This window comes from Geotrypetes seraphini, chromosome 2 (genome assembly GCF_902459505.1).
Source record: "Geotrypetes seraphini chromosome 2, aGeoSer1.1, whole genome shotgun sequence".
Lineage (NCBI taxonomy): Eukaryota > Metazoa > Chordata > Amphibia > Gymnophiona > Dermophiidae > Geotrypetes > Geotrypetes seraphini.
The window spans coordinates 103,393,034-103,420,866 of NC_047085.1; the positions used below are offsets into that span (position 1 = coordinate 103,393,034).

General features: G+C 42.4%; 1 protein-coding gene across 1 annotated transcript in view; it reads left to right on the top strand.

Annotated features, from left to right (window-relative positions):
* Window positions 1–1,242: 1,242 nt before the first annotated feature.
* Window positions 1,243–27,833, top strand: part of ARFGEF1 (ADP ribosylation factor guanine nucleotide exchange factor 1) — a 382,919-nt gene continuing 356,328 nt past the window's right edge. Inside the window, exons 1-2 of the mRNA XM_033933351.1 lie at window positions 1,243–1,843; window positions 18,345–18,375. Of these exons, the coding sequence (XP_033789242.1) occupies window positions 1,720–1,843; window positions 18,345–18,375 (155 nt within the window). The 5' untranslated portion in view covers window positions 1,243–1,719. The remainder of the gene's footprint in view (window positions 1,844–18,344; window positions 18,376–27,833) is intronic.

The window sequence follows — 27,833 nt, forward strand, 5'->3', positions numbered from 1 at the left end:
GCAGACCTCTGACCTTAGAGTCTGTGCTTTCCCACAGCCAGAGATGCCCCAAGATTGGGATCATCTGCAGCACTCACAAATGGTAAGCAAAAATCAAATTTAATGTAAAAATAAGAGCAGAAAAGATGGGCTCATACCATCTCACCTCTAGAGACAACCGAGGAATTGGAGGACAGCCCAGAGGGATGGGAGATGGAGCAAAAGAATGCTAATGAGGCTCTCTACAAGAATTCTGGTGGGAATAGGTTGACAGCAGAAGGTTCAGGAATGTGTCTATCATACTAGAAGTTCTTTTTGCAGATTGTGGGAAAGTAAAGGTAACTGTTCAGTTTGGTTCTTTTTTCTATAAATGTGCTTATTTGTTTCCTCATACATATGTATGAGGTATCTTCAATCTTGGGTAATAATCATAATAATTTATTTCTTATATACCGCTATACCGTGAAGTTCGAAGCGGTTTACAATAAAGATATATTTGACAGTACATGGGATAGAAATGGTTTACAATAAAGATACATTTAGTAAGGTGGGGTAGCCATGTTAGTCCATTATGGGAAAAACATTCACCATAAGAGGATCACACACACTCATCCTCAAATGTAGTGCACATTGTTTTATGGTGTGAATTCTACTATACTGCTTTAGAAACATGATGGCAGATAAAGGCCAAATGGCCCATCTAGTCTGCTTTGTCTGATCACCCACCTGTCTCTCTCTCTCTTCCCCCATCCTACCTTCTCCATGAGAATATCATTGGAATGCCTTTATGTTTCTGAAACTCTCATTAGAAGGTGTTATTTTCGAAAGCTAATAATAAAAAAATGCCAATAAAAGGTATTATAGTATTTTGTTTTATTTTTAAGAAAGACTAACACGACTACCCTACCACTTTACCTAAAATTAAAATCAAATATAAAAAAAAAATAAAGTAGTAAAATGTGGGCTAAATCTTAACTAACAAAAAAAGATGCTCATTGGTCCAAAATATACAACACCCTCTGCATCACAGCATTAACATTATACGTGATCTGCTTGCTGATCTTACACGCATTTCTTCTTTCAAAAATACACGAAAGATAAATATAAAATCACATGACACCATTACAGCTCGGGCTAGCAAAGCTTCTCGTTTCCCTTACCTGCCCCACCCCCTTTCCCTCTCCGCTCTATCCTTACCTGCCCGCGCTCCCTTCCCCCCTCCCCGCCCCCAAGCGGACGTTTTCTAAGGGTCCGTGCGTGCTATGTGACGTCATTTCCTTTCCAACATGGCGAGAACAGGTTGCTAATACAGGAGCGGCGGCGGCGGATTTCCGCGTCCGACGAGATAACTAAAACGCAAAATTAATGCTGACCGCAGGAGATACAGTTACAATAATAATATTAACAACACCGCCGCCTGCATTTACACACACGTTTTCCTGAGGTGGGAAGAGAGGGTAGCCCCGTGAGCCATAGGTCATGGTAGCGGCGACTGACAGTGCTCAAGCCGATTCAGGCTCTGGCAGTTGTTGCCGGCCCTAGAGAGCTCGCCGCCCTCACATCAGCCAAGTGTGAGCCGTCGCTGACAGCAGCTCCAGGATAGCAGAGACAGGACGGGTGGGAGAGCGGCCCAGGTCTCCCGCAGAAACGGGGCGAGAAGGAAGGAGCTAGAGCCGGTGTCTGTCACTGTGGGCGACACCGCGTCGCTCAACCCCAGCCGGGAGTCGCTTCGTCGCTTCAATGTATGAGGGGAAAAAAACGAAAAACATGTTCCTCACCCGCGCCCTAGAGAAGATTCTGGCTGACAAGGAGGTGAAGAAGGCGTATCACTCCCAGCTGCGCAAAGCCTGCGAAGTGGCGCTGGGTAAGGAAGGTTTAGAGGTTGGGGGGTGATGGGAGGTGACGGCCCTTCATGTTTTATACTTGTCATTGCGGCCAAGTCCGGCGGGGATAGGGATGAACGGAGCAAGCACTACTGGAGCATAAAGCAGAGCCTCATGTTTTTTTCCGCAGCTATGTACTTGTGCATATATATATATGGATGTGTTCATTCCTTTACTTGATTTGGGAAAATTCCTATAAACATTCCTGGGTGTTGTGTTTCTGCTGAGAAAATGAAGCAGATGTTAGGAGGTTCCTTTGTGAATAAGTTGTGCTTTATAGTTATCAATGGACCTGAGAGGGGGGGGGTAGGGGGTCCTGTTAAAAAGTGAGTATGTTTGTTAGAAAGTGTGCTCTTCTTGCTCGTAAGTCGCTGAGGTAGGACCGTGCAGGGAGATCAGGGCCTGGTGGTTGTAAACAAGAGAACAGGATTACAGCCTGGATGTCCTAGGTAGCTGATGCCCTTCAGTTGGGTTCAGTTGAGTTGTGCAGTTGTCGCCAAGGAAGGCTCTGAGGGAATGGGATAAGGAGGGAAGTGATGCCATGCTGTATGTATACTGGAGAGGTTTAAGATGCAATCAACTTTATAGTTGGGTGCAGTTGCACAATAAAAATAATGGACCTTACTTAGTACTGTATGCATTTTTATGTATAGCTAAAATTAATCTTTCTGAATAAGGCCTTATATGTAACAGCTTATTTAAAATTGTTTTTAAAACGGTTAGAATACATTTTAGAATAACTTTCCAGATAAAAGAAAAGGCTTGGTTACTGGTATTAGGAAGTAGAAGGACCATACCTAAAGAGCAGCTTGCTTTCAGCATGATTAAGAATGACTATTGCCACTATTCAGATGTGATAGCAGTGTATTTTCTTGTCATATTTTTTGTTAATCCTGGAAAATACTTGCAGAATTTAATTTATTGAAAGCTGCATTTTTGGAATGACTGGGGGTACCATTTTGCACTTTGTAGCTGGAGGCAGAGAAAAGCTGATCTTTACCAATAACTTCAAGGGTACAACTTGTGCTGAGTGGAGAGATCCAGTATTTTCTCTACCTTAGCACACACTGGGTTGTATTGATTGGTGCTGTTCCCTGGTCTAACTCTCTGCACTATTGGTTGAACCCAATGGCTGCTCCCAGGTTGCCTGGTCCATGGACTAGAGCTAATCGAGTTTAGAGTTTTGCTCTGCTGCCTCCAGTCTCGCTTTTTCGTGCCACTGGGCGAGCTTTGGTGCATGCTCCTCCACACCCTCCCCCCACCCCTTTGTGTCCATATACCTTGTTTGGGTGCTTTCCTCTGAGCTCCCTGCAGCTCCCAGGCAATTTAAAAAAAATCGAATTTGGTTTGCCTGGTTTAACTTTATTCCATTGCTTAGTCTGTATTGGGACTTGGTGGGCTGAGGAGCCTTTCTTTCCTACCCACTTCAGGTCTGCTGGGGTGGGTCCTGATGGGGGCCCCAGTGGGGTCCTGGTGGTTTTGGGCTCCAGAGCTTTTTTTTTACTGCAGTTATACATTAGTTTACCAAAATGATAATTTTTTTCTTACTTAAACTAAAATTTTGCTTCATTTGTAACATAGGTAGATTGCTGTAAAATACTTGTGTTGCTAACTTCAGTTATCATGTTATGTATATTGTGTTGAAAAATGAGTCAGATGGTTTATGCATTTTTAAATTAGGTCAAATTTTGACCACCAGGGGGCATTCATACATAACTTTTATTAGATTAAAACCAATATCTAGAAAATATAATTAAAATAAAATCTGCGAAGGAATGTTTAGTTGCTACTGCATTACTTTCATTTTACCTTAGAAAGTTTCAATAATTTTTATTTGCATAATAGGTTTTTGGAGAGAGAGAACTTTGTGTGTGTTTTATAGAATCATTGAAACAAGGGTTGTTATTCATGATTGTTAGATTAAATAGCCTGTTTTGGACCTGTCTTTTCTAAATATTTGTAATCGCACTACACTTTGTTTCGATTATTCGTGGTTTTTAGCATTTTGGCAACTCACCCCAAATTACATCATCCATGAGTACAGAGAAAATCGCTGCTTCTAACTTTCACAGAGAAAATTGCTGCGCCCAGCATTGCACACTGATTCGGAGTGTCATGGCTGCCTGGCATGTAAACAAGGAGCAGGATTAAGTTGTGTTAACCATGGTGGTGAGAGAAAAGGAGAGTGCAAGAGGGAGATTCTGGCACTCAACATGCATCACTAGAGGGTAACTTTGCAGGCAGTGGTAGCTTGGGCTGCTCCGGGCTTAGGCGCTAACCGGGAGCACTGAGACTGAGATTCAAAAGTTTATGTTCTGGGTAGGTTGAGTTAGGTTAGGTTGTGTGCGTGAGCGGTAAAGGTGTGTGATTGGAGAATGATATTGCTGGGGTTGGATACATAAGGAAAGTTGGATAGGGATTGTGTGGATTGGGAGGGACTCTTGATTGGTTGATTTGCATGGATTTTGTTCACAGACGTATAAGAAAGTGAATGTGGATTTTATCTATATTCTTTTTTATATTAACTTGACTGGGATAATATTGTTAGCATAACAAAAAGGTTTTTTTTTTTTGGCCTGCTGTTTAGTTAAAGTGGGGATGAGATACTTTGATAAATATAATTAAAGTAATAGATTTTTCTATTTAATTTAATATTTATTGGCTGGTAATGTTCTTATTCAAATATAGATGAACTCAGTTTGTTCGAGGATGAGTAAATTAAAAATGAATTCTGCTTAATTGTATGTTAAAATTAGACAGTCTCTTTCTAAGTAGGTTTAATTCAGAGGGTTTGGATAATCCTTATGGTATAGAAGTAAGGGGGGGCGGGTGATATAGTAAGGTTATTGGAATTTAGGGCTCCTTTTACAAACGTGTGTTAGGGCCTTAATGCGTGGAATAGCGCGCGCTAGCTGCTACTGCCTCCTGTTGAGCAGGCGGTAGTTTTTCGGGTAGCGCTCGCTAAAAACGCTAGCGCACCTTTGTAAAAGGAGCCCTTAACGTCATATAAGGGAAGATAATTACAATGGAACTCTGTTTCTTCTTTTTCTTGTTATTCAGCAAATTTCAATATAAAATTGATTTGTAATACTTTTAATGTAGGTTTTTAATGATATTTAACATTTAATTTGCTATATTTAGTAGTTTGCTTTATGTATTTCTATTTATTGCAATTGAATACAGGGTAAAATCCTTACTGCTGAAAGTCAAAGAAATTTGTGAGCATTGGAACTCATTATATGTTTCTTGGTGGGGGAGAGTCCAGACCATCAAAATGATGATTTTACCTGTAGTTTGCTACCAAATGAGTATGGTGCAGGTTTATTTTCAATTTGGGCTTGGAGGATGAGATGTACAGTGTCTGCATTTATGAGACAAACTTGTTTTTTTCTGTTACATAGAGCATTTTGGACCCCGGTTTGTTTACAGAAGTTAGCTCTAAATCTAATAGAAGCTGGGACATTAGATCATTTGTTATTCTATTGTCCACGGATACTTGCTTTTTGAAAGTCAATATGGGTCAAATAGTTTGTTAGATAATCTGGTGGCATTATCCTATGACACTGTATTGTTGGCATGTCAATGAGGGCTAAAAGCCAAATATCATCTAATAATAATAAGCTTCTACTCATTATGACAGGGGTTGCCATACAACAGATTATGAATAATTGGAAAAATTGGGATAGGCTGAATTATAGCTTTTGGTGGGAGCCATTAACAAGATACTGTAAAGATTGAAATTACTGCATAGAATAAATATTAATTTTTTCCCTTTTGTTTTTTTTCCATTTTGTTCATACATGTCCAGGGTGGGGTGGGGAAATTTTATGATTTCTTTTGCTTAGGAATAATTGTTGGTTATAAGGGAGGGGGGATATTTGATGCGAGTTAGAATTTGATGATATATTAAGGGGTCCTTTTATCAAGCTGTGGTAGGGGTTTAACACGCGTAATACCGCGCGTTAAACCACCTGCCGTGCTAACTGCTAACGCCTGCATTGAGCATGTGTTAGTTTTTTAGCTGGCCATGGGGGTTAGCGCGTGATGAAATGTCCGACGCGCTAATCCCACTAGCGCGGCTTGATAAAAGGACCCCTAAGTGATGTTAAAGTATAAAATGATTGTAATATATGTTAATAAACTCACTCAATCAAAATAGTAACCTTACTTAAACTCCTGTGATAAGGCCAACACAAAACTCAAAAGTAACCTCAGCTCAATACATAGAGCTGAAGACTTAATTTCTCAAGTGCCCAAGGTCAACGGCCAGAACTAATCTTGGTTGTTGAACCAATAGCTGGGCTATCATCAAATACAGTCTTATTTTCTCTAAGAGCTTTTTATGTTCCTATTGTATAGATGGCATATTATAGACTGTTACTCATATTATAATACGTTATTGAGGCGCTGGTTATATTGCTGTAAGGACACATTAACTAAGCAAGTTTGCAGCTATAAAGGGTTTAACAGCAATAACTGCTATAATAAAGATGTTTCTATCTTTTTATTCTAGTATTGAAGCTCAAACACCATGCTGTTCTGAAGAAGCTCTGATTATTTGTAACAGAGCGAAACGGAGATCTTCCGTCAGCATTTTGGGCGTGGGAATTTCGCCGGGCGTTTTTCTACCTGAGCTAAGTACCACTCTCTTACAGCAATATAACCAGCGCCTCAATAATGTATTATAATATGAGTAACAGTCTATAATATGCCATCTATACAATAGGAACATAAAAAGCTCTTAGAGAAAATAAGACTGTATTCGATGATAGCTCAGCTATTGGTTCAACAACTATGATTAGTTCTGGCCGTTGACCTTGGGCACTTGAGAAATTAAGTCTTCATATCTATGTATTGAGCTGAGGTTACTTTTGAGTTTTGTGTTGGCCTTATCACAGGAGTTTATGTAATATATGTTACACTTATTGTGAGTTTTAAAAATGAATAAAGATTAAAAAAAAAAAAAATTTAATGGAATTCTCACTAAATTTGTTTTGCTTGGGTAAACCTGCTAGAATTGCTTTAGTGTCTTTACAAAAACTAATTGCGGCAGGTGGGGTAAATTTTCCAAATTTCTACAGATACCATCAAGCTTTTCTTATGCGGCAGGGTATGTATTGGATCCTTCTTGAACTCATGGCTAATATTAGAATATCAGCTCCTGTCTCCATTGTGATTGTATCATGTTTTAAGTATCAAGTTACCTAGGATTTATAAGGACAATATAATTTTATTCTCCACATGGCATACCTTAAAATTTATTAATAACTTAATACCTATTCCGATTCATCAATCCATGTGTCAGTCCTTATGGTTGAACTCCAAGATTCAAATTGGTGAGTCTAAGATCCTCTGAAAGCATTGGTTGCAGGCAGGCATACGCATGTTAGATGATGTGTTATCAAATAGTAAAATGCTTGATTTTTCACAACTGCAACAGTCATTTGGCATTGCAAGGTCTCAAGTATATAAGTGGTTGCAGTTGAAGCAGGCCTTTCAGAAGGGGTTCCCTAATTGGCGCAATTTAAATAATCAGTATAGCTTGCTGGCCCTATGCTTCTAGACAGATTTGCTAGGGCTTCAGGCAGCCAAGTGGTATAAATTAATATCTGACTATTTGAATAAGAAACCTAAAACTAGTCTAAAAGACATTTGGAGCATTGAGATAAAGCAGCAGATTTCTGCTACTCAGTGGCCATGGATTTGGGCTTGGAGGATGAGATGTACAGCATCTATGAGACAGACTTGGTTTTTTCTGTTATATAGAATTTTCTGGACCCCTGTTTGTTTGCAAAAGTTAGATAGTTCTAAGTCTAATAGATGCTGGCATTGTCATCTAGATATAGGGGCACTGGATCACCTGTTGGTCTATTGTTTGTTGATACTTAGATTTTGGAGATCCATATAGGGTCAAATCAATATGATATTGGAGATCTCACTGTCATTGTCATATGACGTAGTGTTGTTTGGAACACTATTAATGCCCAAGAGTCCATTCAGTGCAAATAAGAATAGATTACTCCTTATCATGACAGGAGTTGCTATGCAGCTAATCACGAAAAATTGGGATAGAATAAATTATACTTTTGGTGGGAAACACTATAATAAATTCAAAGAGATTTGGGATCCATTAACAAAATTTTGATCATTAGCATTACCCTTTGATTTCTGAATGAGTGTTATACACATCCAGGGTGGGATATGTACTTACCTTATTATTTAATTGTTATGAGTGCTGTTTATTTTATCAATTTGTTGTTAATCTGTTGCACTTTATGTTGGCTTTTAAAACGAATAAAGAATTTGAAAAAAAAAAAGTTTATGTTCTCCTCTCACCTGGTGACCAGTGATAACTATACAGAGAAAATCACTGCTTCCAGCGTGCACAGAAAAATCGCTGCTCCCAACTTTCACAGAGAAAATTGCTGCACTTTCTTCACAGGAACAGGTCAGGTTATTCGCGGTTTTATCATATTCTCTAGGTTTTTAAAACAGAAAACCGTGAATAACTTATGGGAAAGTTATTCGCGGTTTTTCAGGATTCACGGGTCTGTTCAGTCCCAATCATCGTGAATACAGAGGAGGAAGTGCATTTGTCTTTACAGTATTAGTAGGCATGACTTCCACAGGTTAATTATATGCTCTTTGAAATACGTTTTTTACAGAAAGGGTTGTAGATACATGGAACAGTTTCCCAGATGAGGTGGTGGAAACAGAGACTGTGTCTGAATCCAAAAGGGCCTGGGATAGGCACATGGAATCTCTCGGAGAGAGAAAGATGATGGTTACTGCAGAATGGATGGACCATTTGGCCTTTATCTGCCATCATGTTTCTATGTTTCTATCTATGTACCTAGATAACTTATATGGTTGTGTATGATATTTCTTCTCCAAAGAGCTTACTATACAAAAAGAACAAAAATTAGAAATATGGTGGCTAATTTAAGGTCATATAAAGGGGTAGGTAACTCAAAATAGTAACATAATAACATAGTAGATGACGGCAGATAAAGACCCAAATGGTCCATCCAGTCTGCCCAACCTGATTCAATTTAAATTTTTTAATTTTTTTCTTCTTAGCTATTTCTGGGCAAGAATCCAAAGCTTTACCTGGTATTATGCTTGGGTTCCAACTGCCAAAATCTCTGTTAAGACTTACTCCAGCCCATCTATACCCTCCCAGCCATTGAAGCCCTCCCCAGCCCATCTTCCACCAAATGTCCATATACAGATACAGACCGTGCAAGTCTGCCCAGTACTGGCCTTAGTTCAATATTTAATATTATTTTCTGATTCTAAATCCTCTGTGTTCATCCCACGCTTCTTTGAACTCAGTCACAGTTTTACTCTCCACCACCTCTCTCGGGAGCGCATTCCAGGCATCCACTACCTTCTCCATAAAGTAGAACTTCCTAACATTGCCCCTTAATCTACCACCCCTCAACCTCACATTATGTCCTCTGGTTTTTACCATTTCCCTTTCTCTGGAAAAGATTTTGTTCTACGTTAATACCCTTCAAGTATTTGAACGTCTGAATCATATCTCCCCTGTCTCTCCTTTCCTCTAGGTATACATATTCAGGGCTTCCAGTCTCTCCTCATATGTCTTCTGGCGCAAGCCTCCTATCATTTTCGTCGCCCTCCTCTGGACCGCCTCAAGTCTTCTTATGTCCTTCGTCAGATACGGTCTCCAAAACTGAACACAATACTCCAAGTGGGGCCTTACCAATGACCTGTACAGGGGCCATCAACACCTTCTTCCTTCTACTGACTACGCCTCTCTTTATACAGCCCAGCACTGGGGAGGAGGAGAGGCGTTGGCACTGGCTGACTGCCTACAGAACATGCCTCTCGTTGCGAGAGGCACATCCTATAGGCAATCAGCCGGCACCAGCAGAAGAGGACAAAGGCTGGAAGGCAGTAAGGGAAACATAGGAAGGAGGGAGGAAGGAATACCAGTAATTGTTGGGCTTGAGTTGGGGGGGGAAGAGAACAAAGGCTGGAATGCAGTGAGGGGAACATAGAAGGGAGAGAGGAAGGGACAATTGTTGGGCCTGAGTGGGGGGGGGGAGAGAACAAAGGCTGGAAGACAGTGAGGGGAACATAGGAGGAAGGAAGGAAGGGACAATTGTTGGGCCTGAAGAAAGAAAGAAAGAAATTACCAGACAACCAAAGGGAGGAGAAATTATTTTATTTTAAATTTAGTTATCAAAATATGTCAGTTTTGAGAATTTATATCTGCTGTCTATGTTTTGCACTATATTTGTCTATTTTTCTATAGGTTTACGGAGGTGACATTGCATATTTTAAAAAGTCATCTGCCTTGATATCTGTGCCTTGTCCCTGCCTACCACTAGACCACCAGAGGGGGGACAGGGTACAAAGCCTGGCAAGGAGTGTGGGGATGGGTGCAGAGCCTGGCAGGGAGAATTTGGTTCAGGATGTGTTTTTCTTGTTTTCCTCCTCTAAATTTAGGGTGCAGCTTATGGTCAGACGCGCCTTATGGAGCGAAAAATACGGTAACTCAAGAGAGAAAGCACACCCTAAGCACAAATAAAAAAGCCCAAAGCAGAAAACTATTAATGCTGAGTGATTCCATCATCAGAGCCTTGGAACATAGGGCTAGGAGACCAAAATAATGAAATGCCCTCCAAGATTCTCAGCTACCAGGAGTACCAGGCAAATACTATAATTAAGGAAGAAAGTAAGAATTTTAACACTGATGTTGTTACCCATCTGGGAAAAAATGACCTAGCCAACAACTCCCCACTTGCAGCACCAGAAAGCTTTTTGGGAGCTAGGGAAGGGCTTAAACCTTTTGTAAAGACTGTAGCTTTCTCAGAAGTATTGCCTACATACGAAAAGGGAGAGGAAAGAGTTAAAAACACAGAGGACTTCAATAGGTAGCTCAAAGACTGGTATCATCAAGAAGACTTTAGGTACATTGGAGGATGGAGAAATACATGGAAAGACAAGAGACTATATCGCAATGATTGGCTACATCTTACTATAGCAGGAAAAAGAATCCTTGCTGAAAAATTCAGACAGTATAATAAAAAATAATTTATTTTTATATACCGCCTAACCAGCAGTTCATAGCGGTTTACACAATAGGTACTCAGCATACAATATAATAATATCTTACATAATAAAATTCTAAGTAACTAATACAAGCATTAAAACTAATGAATAATCCCCTCCCATATAAACTAAAATAAGTATAGATTAAAAGATTAAAAGTACATTATAACTACATGATAATATGAAAATCAGTAATGTATATTATATTGTTTAAATAAGTGGATTTTAAGATCTTTTTGAAACTGTTAGTAAGTAAGAAATGGAGAAACGAGAAGATTCAAACATGAATTAATTAATCCTGCTTGGAATGCTAAGGCCCTTTTTTTTATTTATTGAATGCTAAGGTCCTATCCAAAATTTTTTGTAATGACATGTATTTGCTGAAGGAAAATAAAACCAACCAGATCTACGAATATTTTTCTTAGAAATAAAAAAAACTAAAATGAGAAACAAGATAAGCCGTCGCTAAGCCAAATAAAAGTTTAAAACAAATGCATCCAAATTTAAATAACACTCTAACCTCAAACGGTAGCCAATGAAGCTTTTTGATAATATATACTGATATGATCGTGTTTTTTCAGATGAAAAATCAAATGAATAGCTGTATTTTGTATAATTGTTAGTCGGCTAGTAGTTATTTTATACGATCCCAGATAAATAACATTACAATAATCCAATATTGAAAGGATTGAAGATTGAACAAGGATTTTAAATGATATAAAATCAAAATATTTCCTAATAGTACGCAGTTTCCTGCGTAATTTACTGCCCCTCTTCGGAGTTCGACCTCCCTCCAACGCTTCAGAAAACATTTGAAAACTTGGCTTTTCTCTAAAATGTAACTACTCCCTCCCTCTCCACTATACTAAGTCCCCTCTTTCTTTCCTTTTTACTAAGCCCTTCTTTCCATTGGAGTTCCTTTCTTTATTAATTCCTGTAAACCGTGTCGAGCTCCACTTCTGTGGAGATGATGCGGTATACAAACTTAAGGTTTAGTTTAGTTTAGTTTCCAGAGGACAATAAAACATCTCTTAACCAGAGAATCTGTATGGGCCTTAAAAGATAAGGACTGATCTAAAATAACCCCTAAAATTTTCAGTGTAGGAGATATCGAATAAGATTGACCATTTAAAAGTAAAGTTGTTTCAGTAATGTTTTCATTAGGACTAGCTAGAAAGAATTTTTATTTGCCCAGATTTAATTTAAATCTAAATATAGATGTCCAAATTTCCACTTGTGTATGAATAAAAGCTATATAATTTAACACTTCTGAAGTGAGTTCAGTTAAAGGGATGAGTATTGAAATGTCATCTGCGTAAACATAAAATTTTACCTGTAAACTATGTAATAAATAACATAAAGGTGCTAAGTAAACATTAAATAAAGTTGGAGAAAGTGGTAAACCCTGAGGGACTCCACTTTCATTTACCCATCTGGTAGAGTATTGACCAGCACTGACTATCTGGTAAGACCTATTTTTCAAAAACCCTTGAAACCAGTTCCATACCCTACCTGAAATTCCGATAGAATCCAAGCATGCTAGTAATATATCATGGCCAACTAAGTCAAAAGCACTACTCAAATCCAGTTGTAAAATAATTGTGCTTGAACCCGTATGTTTCAAGGCATTTAAACTAGAAAGTGGGGGTGGTGTACATATGAAGGACAGTTATGGAGACCACCCCCAGCAAAAGACAAGGTGTGATGGTAGTAAAGATAGCAATGCAAACAATATTAGCAACTCAATGCAACAGGAGGTGAAACTAAACCTTCCTCCCTTCCCTGAAGCAGTAGCAGCAGCCTCTGCTGCTGGTGAGCAGAGGCAGCACCATAAACAGGCTGCTTCTGACCAGCCCCAGAAAGGTCTTTCCTCTGCCGAGTCACTTCCGACGTAGCAGAGGAAAAAAGGTCCTGCCAGCTCTGCTCACCGGCTGCCACTACTGCTTCAGGTAAGTGAGGGAGTGGGGTTGTTAAGACCAGCTGCTGCTTCACGGACGGAAGGGAGGGAGGTGGGGTTGTCAGGACCGACTGCTGCTACTTCAGGGGTTATGAGGGAGGGAGATTAGTGGTTTCTACTGATTCTTTGGGAGAGCCGCTGGCAAGTAAGGGGGGAGGGGTTGTAGACCCTGGGAGGTGGGAGGAGAAAGGAACACTGATGCTAGACCTGCAGAGTGAAGAGTACTGGAGGGGAGATGGATCCTGGAAACATAAGCACGGGGGCAAAGAAGGGTGGGGGGGAGAGAAAGTGGCCAGATCATAAAGGAGGGTGGGAAGGAAGGAATAGATGCTGGAACTACAAGTGGGGCTGGAGGGATGATAGAGGAAGAGAGAGTGACTCAGACCAGAAAGGAAGAGGTGGGAAGGGAGACAAAACTGTAGTTGGCGTGAGAGAGGGAAAGCAGGAGGCTTGAACCTGAAAGGAAAAGGCAGAAAGGAATTTCAGGCATTAGGATAGGGGAGTTATTTGCTTTTATTTACTATATTTCAATATTAATATCAAATCAATACAGAGTTTATGGTATGGTATAGTATGTTAGGCCTAATTTTAATGGAAACTGTCAAGCAACCAGAAACTACATTTAATCGGCATTTACCCATGGTTGCCGGATAACTGAGAGTCTACTGTATTTTATTGGCAAGGATGGAGAGATACCCATATCAGTTGAGAGTGCCTTCCAGGGGTATCAAGGGACCCAGACCTTAACGCTACCGTGTGTACGTTCAGCAGTGGTTCCTGGGTGTGTGTTCTCAACGGTTTCACGCCTGACACACCAAGTCCATCTGTTCGATGGAATTCAGAATGTGACTCATTGGAGAAGGCAACCAATGCAATGCCAGTCAATGCAAGTCCAATGTCAGTACTCCTGTGCAAATTGCAGCTGTTTTTTGCGATAAACCTCATGAGCATGGGTGCAGTCACCAACCATCTGCTCTGGAGCCCCATTCACAACAGGATTTGCTGCATAGTCATTTTGGACACACATCTGGAAGCCTCCTGGTTCATTTGGATGGTGATTTGCTCCATGGTAGTGTGTCGATTGGCCCGTACCAACCTGTGCAGCTGACTTTCACCTCTTGCATCGATGGCTTGTGCTGCTGTTTCTGAAATGCTGCCACCCTTGGCCTGGTAGCTGATGAACATGCCTTTTTCGATGTTTGATAAATTATGCTTTTTCCCCATGACAGCTACCGTTGCTATATTGGTAACTTGTTGACATCCCGCTTTATATACCCACAAAGTCAGTGCATGATGTGCATTCGTTCCCTGACTTCAGAGGTAGACAGTGATTATAATAATGTGACTTGATCGTGTATATATATGATTAAAACAATTCTGAATTAGATGTGCACAAACCAGTTCTTCAGTAAAAATCATGTTTGAATAATAAACAGCTTAAAGGCTAATGCAAACATTCTTGTCCTTGACACTTAGGGGTTAAACTCCATATGCCTAAACAAATCTTTTTGAGATGAATAGAAAAACAGACCTACTCCCTCTTTTCTCTCCACCTGATCCAAGAAACATCTTCCTCCCCTCTGACCCGAATCCAGCAGCACCTCTCCCTTGCAACACCACCCTGGCCCAGAAGTACCATATATGCTCAAAAATAAACTGAGATTTTTGGTTCCAAAAATGTGGGCCTCTGTTTATATTTGAGCCTCTTTTGATGAAGATGCTTTTTTACTCCGCTTCCCACCTGATGACCAAAGCTGCTATTTTCCACCCTACCCCACCCCCAATGTCCAACACTGCTATTCTTCACCCTCCTCCAATGACCGGCACTGCTGTCTCTCACCCTCCTCCGATGACCGGCACTTTTGTCCCCCCTATTGACTGGCATTGCTATCTTCCTCCCCCCACCCCGATGACCGGCACTCCTATCCTCCACTACCCGCTTCCTCCACCGACATCACACTTACAGCTCTGGGACTCAAGAAGCTGACGCCTGACACAGACTCTTTGTGCTGGTGAAGAGCCTTGATCATCTGTGCGTGCTTAAGGCCTGCTGGCTCCTGCCCTCTTCGGGATTCTCGAAAGGAGTCCAGCAAGCCTTTATCACATGCAGATGCTCAAGTATGATGCTAGTATGGTTTCTGTACTGTGACCTGAACGAAATCCAGATTGGCAGTTGTGCAGGATATTAAATTTTTCTAAGTATTTGACCAATTCGTCATTTACTAATCCTTCTAATATTTTAGTAAATAGCGGGATGCTGGCTGCTGGTCTGTAATTTTTTGCACGTGTAATGGGATCTTTTGGTTTTTTTTAAAATGGGTGTGACTATAATTTGTCTTAGTTCTTGCGGGTCTCGGTAGCCGGGCTCTCTTAGAGCCCGGGACATTTGATTCTCTGTGGCGGCTCATCTTGATGTCGCTCCATTCTTGCAGATGGTCTTTTGTGTCAGATGGCTGGTTGTTCATCCTATCCCTGCCTCGGATCTTAGCCTGGTGCTGTCTAGTTTTATCTAGGCTCCCTTTGGCCTTCTTTCAGATGCTTCTCTATTGGTTTTGATGCTCTAGGCTGTTTTGGTTTTTCATGTTCATTGGGCAGTGTGTTTGCTTGCCTTTTTGCCGACAGGTTCCTCGACTCAGGACCGAATAAATTAATTGAATTCAGAACGTGAACATTCAGAACGTGAACTCGCAGGCCTTGAGCATGCGCAGATGCTCAAGGCACAGCAGAAGAGGAGGCCGATCTTCGGGCACCGGCACCAAGCACAGGACATGCCAGGGGGGGGGTGCCCAATCGCGGCGGGAGGGGTGCCCAATCAAGTCGTGGGGGGGGTGCAGGATTGCAGGGGGAAGGGTGCCGGATCGCAGTGGGGAGCAATACCGGTTCTCGTGGGGGGGGGGGGGGTTACGTATCAAAGCGAGTTTCCATTATTTCCTATGGGGAAACTCGCTTTGATAAACGAGCATTTTGGATTACGAGCATGCTCCTGGAATGGATTATGCTCGTAATTCAAGGTACCACTGTATGTTCCTTTTGTTAGAGAGTTGTGCTATGCTCCTTTGGAGCCTGTGTTGGCAGTTAATGGTACTTTTTCATTCCTTTCAGCAGAACACTTTTTTAGCCTGTTATTACAGGTGCCTCTACTTCACACATGTGGGTGCCTCTCAGTGCTTGGCTACTGACTGTAGAGGGTGCTAAACTGATCAGTGAAGTACTACAGAGGCAGAGTGAAAAATCCAGAGTGGATTCCTTCTGCAGAGCATGCAAGTATGTGAAAATAAACCTATTGTCTAAAATGTCTCACCTGTCTACTGGAAAAGCCAGATTCCCTATTGGGCCCGATCCGGGCAGGTCCGACAAATTCATTAAAGACAAATATGCAGATGGGGGCGATTGGAGGAACGCCCCCATCTGCCTGCACAGATGGCTGTTGTGCGATCCGCGCGCATGCGCAGACCATCGTAGATGGTATGCGCATGCCTGTCTGAGCCGGGGCCGTTTTTAAAAAAACTTTTTTATTGTTTTTAGCCCAGCGAGTCCATGGTTTTAACCTGCTTTAAACCCGCGGGTTAAAACCATGGGCTCACAGGCCAGGGAAGGGCAGGGGAAGATCGGGGCAGAGCAGGGCGGCATTCAGGGGGAAGATTGAGCAGAGCGGCATTCGGAGGGGAGAAGATTGGGCTGAGCAGGGCGGCATTCAGGAGGGAAGATCTGGACAGAGCAGGGCAGCATTCGGGGGGAAGATCTGGGCAGAGCAGAGCAGCATTCAGGGGGAAGATTGGGGCACAGCAGGGCGGCATGCAGGGCGAGCAGACAGGACAAAATGCAGGGCAGAGAGCAGGGCTTCCAGTCAGAAAGATGCTTTCGACTGGTCACCGCAGTCGCTTCTTCAGTTAATCGGCCAGCCCAGTTGGATCGGATTGATTATGTTGTGAATCGCATCCCTGCCTACTTTGTATGCGTTTCGCCTCATTTGCATGCACGAATTCGAAGCGGATCACAGTAGAGGTAAGTGAATCAGGCTGGAGGGAAATTTGCTCGTAAAGGGGTCGCAAACCGATTGGTTTGCTTTGTGAATCTAGCCCATAATCTCTTTTTCAAACAGGTGCTTAAACTGAGACTGCAAAGAACGAGAAGGCACTTAAAATGTAATAAATTAGTCACTACAGAAGGGAAGTCCTATTGTAATGCTTTAAAAACTAGAATTACAAACTTAAACTTTGGCCAGGATTCACTAACCTGCCCGATCGGGCCTGATCCGGGCAGGTCCAACCAATTCAGGAAACAAAAATATGCAGATGGGGGCGATCGGAGGAACGCCCCCATCTGCCTGCACGGCTTGCGCAGACCTGTCCCAGCTGCAACTTTTTTTTTTTTTTAACTTTAAATTTTTGCAGCCAGTGGGTTTAACCCGCTTCGGGTTAAACCTACGGGCTTGCCCAGGCAGTTGGGGCAGACATGTTCGGGGCAGGCAGGCATGCTCGGACCCGACTCTCCTACTTCCATGCGGCAACCTCTTCCCTCCTCTCTTCAGTGCGAGCCCGTGGGTTTAAAGCGGGGCTGCACTGTGGCGTGAAGCCCCGCTTTAAATCCGCGGGCTTGCACTGGAGGGAAGGCGGCAGAGCCAGGGGGAGCAGAGAGGACATGTCAGGCAGGCATTCGGGGCAGGCAAGCCCAGTAGTGCAGGACCGTGAGAGCTAGGGCAGGCAGATCGAAATAGGCAGAACAGGGCTGCAGGAGATCGGGGCTGACAGGGCAGAGAGCAGGGCTTCTTCTGTTGATTGGCCAGCCCTGTCAGATGTGAAATTTTGTGTAGTGAATCTCATCACTGTCCAATTTGCATACACTGTCCTCATTTGCATGCACGGATTTGAAGCGGATCGCAGGAGAGGAAAGTGAATCAGGCCGGAGGGAAATTTGCTTATTAAGGGATCACAAACCGATCGGTACACGATCGGTTTGCTTAGTGAATCTATCCCTAAATCCCCCAAGCAACTGGAAGCCATTGCAAATCAGCCAATAATGAGGACACGTGTTCCTTTAGCTCAGAATGCGGCAGCACATTTTACAATCTGCATAATAATATAGTATTTTTCTTGATTCTAGGAAATCTGGTTAATGAACTTTAGGATGTTAATCTCCCAGTTGCACCTCTTTATAGTATATACACTTTCTGGGAATATTGTGCTTCCTCTTTTAGAAAACAATATTGCTAAAACTTGCTAAGCATCTGGCAGGTTTTTTTTTTTTCAATGTGCGCTGTGTTTGCCTGCCTTTCTGCCGACAGGTTCCTCGACTCGACTTGTTATGGTATGATATGTTTATTCATTAAGTGTGAGTACTGATGTGTCCACCACCAACTACTTAATGCACACTTATTTGACAAGCTGCTGATTTATGTACTACTCCCTCTGATTAATATTTTAAAACATTCTTTTTTTTTTCAGAGGAAATAAAAGCTGAAACTGAAAAGCAAAGGTAGGTGCTATATTTTTTTTCTTTTAGCAAATAGTGTATATTTTAAATTTGCAGCCTGTCAGCCCTGTGAAAGGGAATAAGCAGTTCCCACAGGGAGTAGTTTTTAGCATGCCTTGTAAGCCTGTGGCAAGCCAGATACTACATATTCATCTCCTGCATATGTTTGCACTGGCATGGGTTGTATTAAGAAAATAGGAGGTTGTTTTTTTTTTTTTACTGAAAAAGAATAGCCTTACTAGGTTAGACCAGTGGTCCATCTATCACAGTATCCCATCTTCACGGTGGCCAATCCAGGTCACAAGTACCTGGCAAAACCCAGCTAGTAGCAACATTCCATGCTACCAATCCAGGGCAAGCAGTGGCTTCCCCCATGTCTGTCTAAATAGCAGACTATGGACTTTTCCTTCAAAAACTTGTCCAAACCTTTTTTAAAATCAGCTGCGTTAACTGTTCTTACCACATCTTCTGGCAATGCATTCCAGAACTTAACTATCATTTAAGTGAAAAAATATTTCCTCTTATTGATTTTAAAAGTATCCTCTAATCTTTGTATATAATTTTTGATGGAGTGAAAAATTGACTCAGGATTTTGTAGACTTCAATAATATCTCCCCTCAGCCATCTCTTTTCCAAGCTGAAGAGCCCTAACCTCTTTACTCTTTCCTTTATCATCCCCTTTATCATCTTGGTCACTTTTCTTTGAAACTTTTCTAGTTCTGCTATATCTTTTTTGAGATAAGGCGACCAGAATTGAATGTAATACTCAAGGTGAGGTTGTAAGGATTAGGATCTATTGCAATTGGTATTTCGATCTTTAGGCATGTAGATAACTGAGTGGCTGGTAAGCGTGAGGATCACCTGATCACTTACCTGCCAGCAGCGAAGGTGGCAGACCTCACACGTCACTTAGGATTTTAAATAGTGCTGGAGAGGAGCTGGCTGTTTTGGTACCAGCGACCTAGGAAAATGTGGGAGGGAGTTTCTGGAAGCCAAATTTAGGCTCTTAGGCAGAATATATTCATACACGCTATGTTATCAGCCTTAATGCTTGGCTTAAATAGGGTGTTTAAGATTTTTTTCCTCTAATTTTACAACATATAAGTTACCATGTTTTGACTATGCAGTTCTCCACAATGAATATGCATTAAATAGATTTCCATTGCAATAGGTGAGTCATTCTAGACATGCTGGTTATCTCCCAATGGCCGTGAGCCTTCTGCAGAAGGAATCTACCCCGGAATTTTTCTCTGACCCTCCTCTACTTCACTGAGAGCTCTGCTGCCACCTGTAGTTTTTCCCTTCTGTATGTAAGCCTGAAGGAGTATTTCTCTTCCACTCTCCCCTTTTTCTTATTTTCTTCTGTACTTTCATCCCTTTTCAGGGTTTTCTTTGGGCTTGGGGCATTTTTTTTTTTAGCTCTGCCTGACACACAGACTCTGGTCTGCAGCTGACAGGCCAATCGCTGGAAGTACCTGTTAGCCAACCTGCATTTGTTTCTTTGGAGCTCGGGGCTGTCCCCGCTTTTCCCTCACCTTCTGTTTATCAGGGGGTTGAGCGCCTGCTGTTAGGCATCCTTTGTAGGCTCAGCGGTGTCTTGCAGGTCACTGGCTGTGTTTTCGCCTCTGCCCTTTCCCTTAACGCTTCCTTCAGTCAGCGGGGCTGGAAGTATAGTCAGGCACTGTGTCTGGCTGGCAGCCCAAAGATCAGTGCCAAAGAGGTATTCCCAGCATAAGGCAGCAATTCTCTGATTCCTGATAATGTAAGAGCTGAGGCAGGCTGCAGCACATTTCCAGCACAGGTCACAGTGAGTGAGGCTGTCCCAGCCTGTGAGGTGGATCATGAGGAGGGGTCGGTGTGTGTATGTCTGAATTTCACAGTTTTAGAGATTTCTGCAGGTTTCACCGGAAGTTACATCAGAAGGAGGGAGCTGGAGGAAGGTCTTGGAGCAGGCCTTCGATGTTGCCTCTTTGTCATTGAAGCTTCTAAGACGCTGGTAGGCCTGGGGCGGGAGGTACAAAGGGGCCAACCCAAGGGAGTCGCAGGGTTTTTTGCCGTTTTTTACCCGCGATTGGGAGTGAGGGATGGGGATTGTTGGACCCGTGATAGAAAAGGAGGGGGACTGCTGCTGCATCTGCGAAGGGGGAAGGGGATTACTTGGGCTGCTGGATAGGCTGGAGCTGAAGAGAAGGGAGACAGGTGCTGGAACTGATCTGGGGGCTAGAGGGAAGGGAGAGAGGTGCAGGACCTGCAGGGAGGATGAGAGAGAAGGGACGGGAAAGAGAAAAGCTGAACTAAGGGGATGAAGGAAGAGTGAGTGAAATATTGAACATAGCAAAGGGAGGGAGGAAAGAGAGAGTGTGAGAAACACATTTGTGTAAGGGAGTAAGAGGGGAATTGCTGGACACAGGGAGATATACAAAAAGAGGGCAGATGGTGGGCACGGATGGGAGCATAGGAACATGGGGGTGGTATAAGAACACAGGGGTATTGCTAGATATTGGAGGATATATGGACAAAGAGAAAAGATGGCTAGACATGGGGGAGAATAAGAACGCAGAAGGAAGATACTGGACTTAGGGGGGCATAGGGATATAGAGGAGTGATACTGTACACAGGGGGAGGAGATTCTAAAATGGCAAGATAAAGGCAGGGAGATGGGCACAAGTGAAATACTAGAAAGGGACGTATAGGAGACATAGAAAAAGGAGATGAAAATGGAGAACAATACATACACAGAGATAGAAGATGGATAGTGAACATGGAGAAAGAAGAACTGTAAATGGTCAGGAGACCCTGGCAAGTAAGTTAAGATATGACAAAAGAAAACAGAGACCAGAGCCTGAGACCAATATGATTTGAAGAATAAAATGATGAGACAACAAAAGGTAGAAAAAATAATTTTATTTTCTATTTTGTGGTTAGAATATATCAGATTTGAAATATGTATCCTGCTAGAGCTGGTGTTAGACATAACTGGAGACCGCAAAGCTTAGGCCGTACTTCTTTAGTTTCCAGCTGACTTAGGGCTCTCTCTGACCAGGGGGCAGTTGCCCTAGTTGCACTCCCCCAACAGTGTTCCTGTCATGTGTGACTGCGGTATTCTGTTAGCATCATTTTTCTGTGTAGCATTCTGTAGTAACTTGTCTTATTCTGTTTTCTTGATAATGAAGGGGAGGGGAGACAGGGGTTTTGTTGATCCTTGCTCTTTTATAAAATGACAATTGTACAGAATATTGTTTCATACTTTAATAAAATAATGCAAATATAGATGGAGGTATGTTAGACCCTGATCGATTTTCAGAGGATTGTGGTTGTCAGGAGCTAGCTAAACTAAAGGTGGATAAAGCGATGGGGCCGGATGGTGTACATCTGAGGGTACTGAAGAAACTTAGGAACATTATGGAGGCTGTATTGGCTGACCTTTTTCAATGTTTCTCTAGAATTGGGAGTGGTACCAGAGGCCTGGAGAAGGGCGGATGTGGTCTCTCTCCACAAAAGTAAGTAAGTAGGAAGTAAGGAAGAAATAGATAACTACAGGCCGTTAAGTAAATTAATGGAATCATTTTTAAAACAGAACGGTGACGTTTCTGGAATCTAGTGGATTACAGGACCCGAGGTAACATGGATTCACTAGGGGCAGGTCTTGTCAGACAAATCTGATCAATTTCTTTGACTGGGTGACCAGAGAATTGGATAGAGGGAATGCGCTAGATGTGATGTATTTAGATTTTAGCAAAACATATGGCAGTATTCAACACGTGTCAAATAAACTGAGTGCCCTTGGGATGGGCCCCAAAGTGATGGACTGGGTGAGGAACTGGTTGAGTGGAAGGCGACAGAGAGTAGTGGTCAAGATCGCTCTGATGAAAGGGATGTTAGTGGTATGCCTCAAGGTTCGGTTCTTGGATCTGTTCTTTTTAACGTTTTTGAAGGGCTGTCAGGTAAGATTTTTCCTCTTTGCGGATGATACCAAAATCTGCACTAGAATAGTCATCTTGATGGTGTGAATAACATGAGGAAGGACCTAGTGAAGCTTGAAGAATGGTATGAAATTTGGCAGCCATGATTTAATGCTAAGAAATGCAAGGTTGTGCATTTGGGCTGCAAAAATCATAGGGAAAGCTACAGTTTAGGTAGTGATGAACTTTTGTGCATAAAGAGGAATGGGACTTGTATGTGATAGTATGTGATGATCTGGGGAGGCCAAACAGGTTGAAAAGATGATGGCAAAAGCTAGAAGGATGCTAGGGTGCCTAGGGAGAGGTATGGCCACTAGGAAAAATGAGGTATTGATACCCCTGTTTAAGTCTTTGGTGAGATCTCATCTAGAATATTGTGTACACGTTTAAAAATACCACACCTTTAAAAAAATATAAACAGGATGGAGTCGGTCCAGAGTAGAAGGCTACTAAAATGGTCACTGATCTTTATCATAAGGGATATGGGAATAGACTTAAAGATCTCAATATATATACTGTGGAGGTGGCAGAGGGGAGATATAATAGAGAAGTTTAAATACCTTTGTGGCATAAATGTGTGTGAGGAGAATCTCTTTCATTTGAAAGGAAGCTCCAGAATGAGAAGGCACGGAATGAAGATTATGTCTGAATTCAAAAAAGTATGGAATAGGCAAGTGGGATCTCTCAGGGAGAGGAGGAGATAGTGGATGCTGTGGATTGGCAGACTGGATGGGCCATTTGGCCTTTTATCTGCCATCATGTTTCTAACTTCTGGAAAAAAATACCTAGTTCCATCCCAGTCACTGGAGTATTTAGTTTATTTCAGTATGGTGGAAGGCTGTGTTTGTCCTCCTGAGCCAAGCAAGCAGAAACTCTGGAGACAAATTTCAGACGTCTTGACGATGTCGGTGCCTATGGCATGGCATTATCTCCAGGTACAGGGGTTCGTGACAGCAAACATAGAATATAATAGGTGCATTAGCACTTAGCACGCGTTAAATCGGTTAGTGCACAATAGTAAAAGTCATATGCGTCCGCTCCAGGATACCCTATTGCAGGGATGCCCACACTTTTTTGGCTTGCGAGCAACTTTTAAAATGACTAAGTCAAAATGATCTACCAACAATAAAAATACTAAACATATACCCCCTCTTTTACTATGGTGCGCTTGCCGATTTAGTGCGCGCTAAGTGCTAATGCGCCCATTATATTCTATGGATGCGTTAGCATTTAGTGCATGCTAAATCGGCTAGCGCACCTTAGTAAAAGACTCCCATATTTATTTATCTATATACCGAGTGCACCTCTTCTGTCCTCCAGACCTCATTCCATTCCTCAACCAACATCTCTCTCTGCCCCTCCACGAGTCCAGCTTTTCTTCCTCTCTCCTCCACCCTTATTGGCAACATGTTTCCCTCCTTTGTTCTGATTTTGCATCTCTCTGTTCTTCCTCAGGGTCTCTCCCCCTCTGTCTTTTCTGTCTGCACCTCTCATAGTCCAACATCTGCCCCTTCTCTTCTGCCTCCCCTTTGTTTCAGGTTTCTCCGTCTCTCTATGTTCCTTCTGCTAACATTTTGAGTCCTCCCACCTTTGAAACAGGTTTTTGTCTTCTCACTCTCTTTGTCTTCCCCCTCCCCAGGGCCTGGCATCTCTCTCTCCTCGGTTCAGAGTGTTTCAACCTCTCTAACCCCTCTAGTAGTCCAGGAACTGCCTTGTCTTCCCATTTACTTTTGGTTCAAGGCTGGTTTCCCGCCCCTCCTCAAGGTCCTTTTGTCTCTTCTCTCCCCCCCTCCACGATATCTAAGGCAATCCCCCTCCTGCCAGGCCTTATCTCCACTGCTTCCCTTAAACTGGATCCCTCATCTTCGTTCTTCCCTCTGGGCCTACCACAGTTGAAAGTTCATTACGGCAGCCTGAAGAGCGAACGTAGCAGGCAGCCGTCGGCTTCTTTAGCACGTTCCCTCTGCCGTGGTCCTGCACCTCCTCTGACATCGAGGGCAGGACAGCGGCAGAGGGAACATGCTACAGAGGCTGACGGCAGTCTGCCACTTTCACTCTGCAGGCTGCCGTAATTCCACTACTTTAAAGGTGAGACAGTGACCGGGGGAATGCTAGGGAGAACATTGGCTCTGCAATCTACTGGTGTTGCTTTTGCAATCGACTGGTAGATCGCGATTGACGTTTTGGGCACCCCTGCCCTATTGTCTTGTTGGTCTCTACAGACAGATTCCTTTCAGATGCCTTTGGCCTGGATGGAGGAAGCATTGCGTGGTCAGCCTCGGTGGTTTCGGCCAGAGTCTCTTTTGAAGGCCATGCCTCTCTGGATAGCCTCTTGGATGATATTGACCACAGAAGCAAGTTTATGGCTGGGGAGCTCATTGTGGTGGGCAGTCAGTTCAAGGACTATGGATGTTCTCTCAAAGGAAATGGTCTCTAAACGGATTGGAGTTCAGAGCCATAAGGCTAGAATTACAAGCGCTGGCAACATCCCTGGATGTGTTCTCCGACAATAAAATAAAAAACAAAAAACAAAGGAGTAGGGTGTCTGACACATTGTCTTCCAGCCAAAGTAAAGTTTGAACAATCGAGAGACTTTCAACCAATGTAAAGTTTAATCAAATCAAAACTTGACACGAAACCATGTTTTGGCGGACACCTGCCTGCATCAGGAATCATAAATTCTATAGTAAAACAAAGGACTGTATAAGATACCTGAAGATTGGAGGGTGGCCGATGTTATGCCGATTTTTTAAAAGGTCTCCAGGGGAGATCTGGGAAATTATAGACCGGTAAGCCTCACTTCGGTGCCGAGCAAAATGGTAGAAACAATTTAAAAAATAAAATTGTGGAACACGTAGACAAGCATGATTTAATGAGACGGAGTCAGCATAGGTTCAGCTGAGGGAGATCTTGCCTCACAAATTTGCTTGACTTCTTTGAAGGTGTGAATAAACATGTGGATAAAGGTGAGCCGGTTGATATAGTATATCTAGATTTTCAGAAAGCTTTTGATACAGTTCTTCACGAGAGGCTCCTGAGAAAATTAGTGTCATGGGATAGGTGGCAAAGTTCAGTTGTGGATTAGGAATTGGTTATCGGATAGAAAACAGAGGGTAGGGTTAAATGGTCATTTTTCTCAATAGAGGAGAGTAAACAGTGAGTGCTGCAGGGATCTGTATTGGTACTGGTGCTATTTAACTTATTTATAAATGATCTGGAAATTGGAATGACGAGTGAGATGATTAAATTTGCAGATGACACGAAACTGTTCAAAGTTGTTAAAATGCATGCGGATTGTGAAAAATTGCAGGCGGACCTTAGGAAATTGGAAGACTGGGCGTCCAAATAGTAGATGATATTTAATGTGGACAAATGCAAAGTGATACACATTGGGAAGAATAACCTGAATCACAGTTACCGGATGCTAGGGTCCATCTTGGGGATTAGCACCCAAAAAAAGGATCTGGGTGTCATCGTAGACAATACAATGAAATCTTCTGTTCAATGTGTGGCGGCAGCCAAAAAAGCAAATAGGATTCTAGGAATTATTCAAAAAGGAATGGTTAACAAGACTAAGAATGTCATAATGCCCCTCATAGTGCGACCTCATCTGGAGTATTGTGTTCAATTCTGGTCTCCTTATCTCAAGAAAGGTATAGTGGCACTAGAAAAGGTTGAAAGAAGAGCGATCAAATGGTAAAGGGGATGGAACTCCTCTCGTATGAGGAAAGACTAAAACGGTTAGGGCTCTTCAGCTTGGAAAAGAGACGGCTGAAGTGAGATATGATTGAAGTCTACAAAATCATGAGTAGAGTAGAACGGGTACAAGTGGATCAATTTTTCACTCGTCAAAAATTACATAGACTAGGGGACACTCGAAGTTACAGGGAAATACTTTTAAAACCAATTGGAGGAAATTTTTTTCACTCAGAGAATTGTTAAACTCTGGAACGCATTACCAGAGGATATGGTAAGAGCGGATAACGTAGCTGGTTTTAAGAAAGGTTTGGACAAGTTCCTGGAGGAAAAGTCTACAGTCTGTTATCGAGAAAGACACGGGGAAAGCCACTGCTTGCCTTGGATCGGTAGCATGGAATATTGCTACACCTTGGGTTTTGGCCAGGTACTAGTGACCTGGATTGGCCACCGTGAGAACAGGCTATTAGGCTTGATGGACCATTGGTCTGACCCAGTAAGGCTATTCTTATGTTCTTAATTTGTTATTAAAATTCTATATCTTGTTTTTATTAGATAAAAATGTACCTTATATCATGTAAATATTAAATGATCCCAATAAAAACAGGAAAACCTCCAAAAATATATAAATCATATTATAAAATGTATTATTATAGAATAACTATGAATAAAGAGGATAAAGGGTCCCATTGAATAAGGTAAAAGGAATGCGTAATGAAAGACCTGTAATGCGATAATTAAGAGAGACCAATAAACCAAAGATTATCATACATAATATGCTCATAAAATCTACAAATGTTTCAAACCATTCAAGTGCACCATTCGAACATTCTGTATGTAAGTCATTTACAACTTAAAAACTAATAAGTAATGCTGAACCAAAATTATCCAAAAACTCTCTAAAGGAAAATGCTTGTGTCCAAAAAGAGGAGAATAACAAATTTATTTTTTAAGAATGCTCATGTGCCATGGACTCCAGAAACCTTGGCCAATATGGGCTGTTAGCTCCATCCACAGGCATTTTCAAGGGGCATGTTCCTTAGAATAGCCTCATGGGTAATTGTAACGATGGATGCCAACCTATTTGGCTAGGGGGAGGGGGCTTATTGCAATGGATACCCAATTCAGGGGCATTGGTCGGCCTCCTAAAGGAAGTGGTTGATTTTTGTACCACGCAACTGGCATTGCAAAGGCTGGAGAAGAGTTTGGAGGGACAAGTGGTCTGTCTTCTCAGGCCAATTGCCAGGGAGGCACCGTGTGCACAGCAGTGTCTGAAGATCCACTTCTATTCAGATGGGCTGAGTTTCATCTTAAGGCGCTCTCAGTGGCGCATATAATGGGAGTAGACAATGTCCAGGCCGATTTGCTCAGTAGATAGATACTGGATCTGAGAAAATGGACACTTTCTGCATCAGCCTTCCAATCCATTGTTCGGTGCTGAGGTCACCCAAAGTTCAATCTGATGGCGACAGCAAGAAACAAGGAGTGGGGGCCAATCTGTGCCCATAAGCACAGACCTGGATGCTGTGGTCCAACCATGGCTGAAGAGCAAGCTCTTGTGAATGCTTCCTCTGTAGCTCAAAGTAGGTCAGATACTCCATAGGATTGCAAGCCATTGGGGAATGGTCATTCTTGTAGCTCCAGACTGGCCCCACAGACCATGGTATGCAGACCTAGTGCGTCTTCAGAAGGGTGCTAGTCTCAGACTGCAAGTACAACTGGACTTTCTTTCTCAGGGACCAGTGATCATAAAAAAATCCAAATTGCTTTGCTTTTATGGAATGGCTCTTGAGCGCTTGGTGT